General features: G+C 28.7%; 1 protein-coding gene across 1 annotated transcript; it reads right to left on the bottom strand.

Moving 5' to 3' along the window:
* Positions 1-1,569: 1,569 nt before the first annotated feature.
* On the bottom strand, positions 1,570-3,368 carry LOC101511700 (uncharacterized). The gene has a single exon (XM_004486961.4). The coding sequence runs from the start codon at positions 2,638-2,640 to the stop codon at positions 1,714-1,716; it is 927 nt and encodes a 308-aa protein (XP_004487018.1). The 5' UTR covers positions 2,641-3,368; the 3' UTR covers positions 1,570-1,713.
* Between the last annotated feature and the right edge of the window lie 446 nt (positions 3,369-3,814).

Below are 3,814 nucleotides of genomic sequence, written 5' to 3'. Positions count from 1 at the left end.
ATTTCGCGTGATAACAACGACATCACTTGTTGTTTAGGTAAAAGTTCATTTCATAGACACTACAAACCAACCAATTCGTGACACCTACTGCTTTCCACTTTGTCCATTCATGCTTGATTATGACATCCTCATGGGCCACGGTGCGGCCCAATTAAATTTAATTCATCTTTTTAGTTATTTGAAATTTTTTTTTTTTAAGAGTTTAATGACAAAATTAACACCAACTTAGTACACAAGAAGAAGAGTTGTATTTACTGTGCAAATTAAATTGAGTGTTTTACTAATCGCATAATTTACTCTTTAACATTAATCTAATGTAAATTTGAATACTTCTATTCTAAAATGGAGGTGGTTAAGAAAACTGTATATATAACTTTTTTTTAAAGCAAAATATTATTTTATATTTTGGGCAATTAATTAGGTTAGCAAAAAAAGTGTGGAATTCTTAACTATAAAGTCTTCTTACACACAATGTTCAACAACCTTAAATTCAAATTTATTATCTGTAAACTATTTTGCTAAATATATTAACATGAAGCATTGACTTTCTAGTTTTGTAGAGAGTTAGACAAAGTCAATCAATAACATTTTTAGTATTAGTTTATAACTCTACATATAAAATCTATCTTAATATATGTCAAATATTCTCATGTTTACGTCTAATATTTTAATTTAGTGCATATTTAGATTAATAAAGTTTACCATAATCACATTGTGTGACTTATATTTTAAAATTATAGTGTTAGTGTGATTTTGCCAAATAAACCATCAAGCCAGAAATGCACTCATGATGCTAAAGTTCCCATTTGATAGCTAATTGTGATTGTGATAATGTGATGTGAATTAATTAAGCATCTAGGAAAGAAAACAAAAGACACAGCTAGATAAGCGAACACTACTACAGTAAATGATTTATTTGTGGGGTTATCTAAAAAGAAAATCATAAATGATTAAGGCCTTTTAAATTTAAAATTTGATAATGTAGCAAACAAGCATCATTCTTCATGTGAATGAATGATTAACTGGTTAGTGCCACAGCAAACATATGAATGGACAAAAACACAATGGCCCACGAATTCCTTTCCTAAGTAACCAGTTTCTTAGCAACTATTCTGAAGATTATGTCAGTTTGCATTTTATTTGTTGGCGTACCATGCGCAAATTTTTATAGCATATTAACCACATCAATCATGTAGGTTTGTTTAAATAAACAACTAATTGATGGCTTATAAGTATGTGTCTTTATATCTCTAATGTTGTTAGAGAAACCAAGTCTTTGTAATTTAGGATTCAACGAAGAGGTAAATATAGTTTTATAAAAAATTGTGCCAGTTAATATTTGAATTTGAGTATCTCACGTAAATGTACAAGTTATTTCTATATAAAAGATAAAATAAAGTTAAATTATTTTTATGTAAATTATTTTTATAAGAATTTAAGAAAATTAGCTCAATCAGCTTTGGAACATCTCATTAACTATTTTCAAGTAAGTGAATCCAAATATGAGATTAATAGCACACATAATATAGAGGTCCATAACATATAAAATAATTAAAGGAACCAAAGAAAAAAAAGGAAATTAGCAATCATTTAAATCATTTATAAAACAAAAAAAAAAGTAGCAAAGGAGTCAATTAGAAAAATTAATTTAACATGAGATAAAATTTAAAAAATAAAATAAAAATCAGAGGCCTAATTGTATGGATCTAAAATCTAATAATGCACCATTGATGAATTATGAAGTGGTTTGAATGTTGTAGGAGAAGATGTCAAAGGTAGAACCTGAGAAGAACCTGAAGGAAACTGTGGTAGAAATTGTTGAACTTGTTGTTTGCTTTCTGTTTCTTTGTTCTCAACAATCCTAAGAAAAGAACCATCACTATAGCTCATAGCTTCTGTTACATTATTAGTAGAATTTTCAACCTCGTATTCTGAGACAGAACCAAGATTCTCTAAAAGTGCTTTTCTCCTAGATTCCTCCAACAATTTTCTATACAATTTCTCCTCTGCATCTCTTAAAAACTTGAACTTTGGTGGTGGTGAAGATCTAAACCTATTAAACTCTGATTCACCCGAAACTTCAAAAAGAGGATTAAACCCTTGATGTTTATAAGAATCAAGAGTGTCTAAATTAGAACACTTCAAAGGTGAAGAAACAAGAGATGTAAACATAACATCACTCAAACTCTTTGTTCTTGACCCTTTTCTACTTCTTTCACCTTTTGATTTACCATCTTCAGATTCCAAATCTTCTTTTGTTTCTTCTGTGATTGTGAAGAGAAATCTTGGTGGGCCAGGGAGATTATGCAGCCTCATTAATTCTAACTCCAAACTTTCATCCCCTGAAGACTTCAAAAGCATATCTTTTCCATCACAACCCAATTCTAAATCTTGTTCATGATTTGTGGTTTCTTGGTCTCTAATTACACTTGGATTAGTGTGATTATGTAAAGAACATTGTGTGTTCTTCCAACACCCAAAATAAAACACTTTTTTTGCATAATTACCTTCATCAATTTCAATATCTAAATTTGTTCTTCTCTTTTTCCACCATAAGAAATAGTAAAGTTGTGCAAACACACCTAGTATAAGACACCCAAATACAAGGCTTAAAATAATACATAATTTAACAGAAGACATTGTCCCTTTTTTTTTGCTTGAGAATTTCACATCTACATACTATCTAATACTATCAAAATATTAAATAAAAAATATCAAATATCAAGAAAAATTAAGGCAAAAAATTTCGGTGGTAATTGAAAGCTATAAAAGAAAATACGGAATTATTTAGGAAGAAAATAAAATAAAACCCGACAACAATATCTAAAAGTCCTAGGAGTTAGCTAAAATCTAAAACAAGAAGAGGAAAGAGATGGACCATGCAGCTTCGAGTGAAGAAGGGGTATATCACTTCCTTCCATATTTATTGAAACTCACGTTTCAAAGATATATTAGTACTTTTTTTAGACCCCCCAAACACACGTCTAACTTAATGGAAAATTTTCTTGAAAGGTGAAAGTTTTACCTTACAACTTTCTTTTTTTTTCAAGCTTAATGACTTATGAGTTGTGTCAATTGACAATTTATTTATCATCAATAACGCGGAAACCCAGAAGCTAGAGCCACAAAAATTAGATGTAGCTAAGGTTTATTAATGTAAACAAAGTATCACTATCTAAGGAACCGAAATTAAATATAATTTTTTTGAAAAAGGATAAGTTAAAAAAGAGAGAGCTTTTGAGGTGTTGTGTGATAAGGAATACGTTTTAAGGAAAAGAAGGGTTGTAGGGTGTGGCAAATTTTTGGAAATTTTGGTTGGAGTGTAAACAAGTACAATTGGAGTTGGAGAGCAAGTCACATGGGTTGGTAAAGGTATGTGTGTGTGTGTGTCACTATTTGTCAACGAAGAGCCAAGATAAATAAACAAGAGTTATTCGCTTATTTTTTTTATGTAAAGGTATATGATTGAATCCCTTCATATTGGTTTATTGTTGAAATTAAATGTGAATTTGTAAAAATTGTTTTAATATTTTTATATTAGTTAAATTGTCGCTTAAAATTTTTTATACCATCAACATATGTTATGTCGTTGACTTTAAAAAAATTATGATAAAAATCAAATATTTTAATATTTTAATTATAATTAATTGGCGGTGTAAAAATTATTTTCACTAACGATATATATAAATCAAATATTTTTTTTATAAGTAAATTGTAATAGTTAGTAATTATTATAGAGAAAGGGGAAATTGTTAACACTAAAATTGAACTCCAAACTTTTTTCATGAAATTTTTTCTACATCTCAATTCTATT

This window comes from Cicer arietinum, chromosome 1, assembly GCF_000331145.2.
Source record: "Cicer arietinum cultivar CDC Frontier isolate Library 1 chromosome 1, Cicar.CDCFrontier_v2.0, whole genome shotgun sequence".
In the NCBI taxonomy this organism is placed as follows: Eukaryota; Viridiplantae; Streptophyta; class Magnoliopsida; order Fabales; family Fabaceae; genus Cicer; species Cicer arietinum.
Note: the sequence above shows the minus strand (reverse complement) of the source record. Positions and strands in the feature narration are given on the sequence as shown.

Bases quoted from the DNA above. Each gene is read 5' to 3' on its own strand.
- LOC101511700 (XM_004486961.4), bottom strand. From the start codon at position 2,640: ATGTCTTCTGTTAAATTATGTATTATTTTAAGCCTTGTATTTGGGTGT.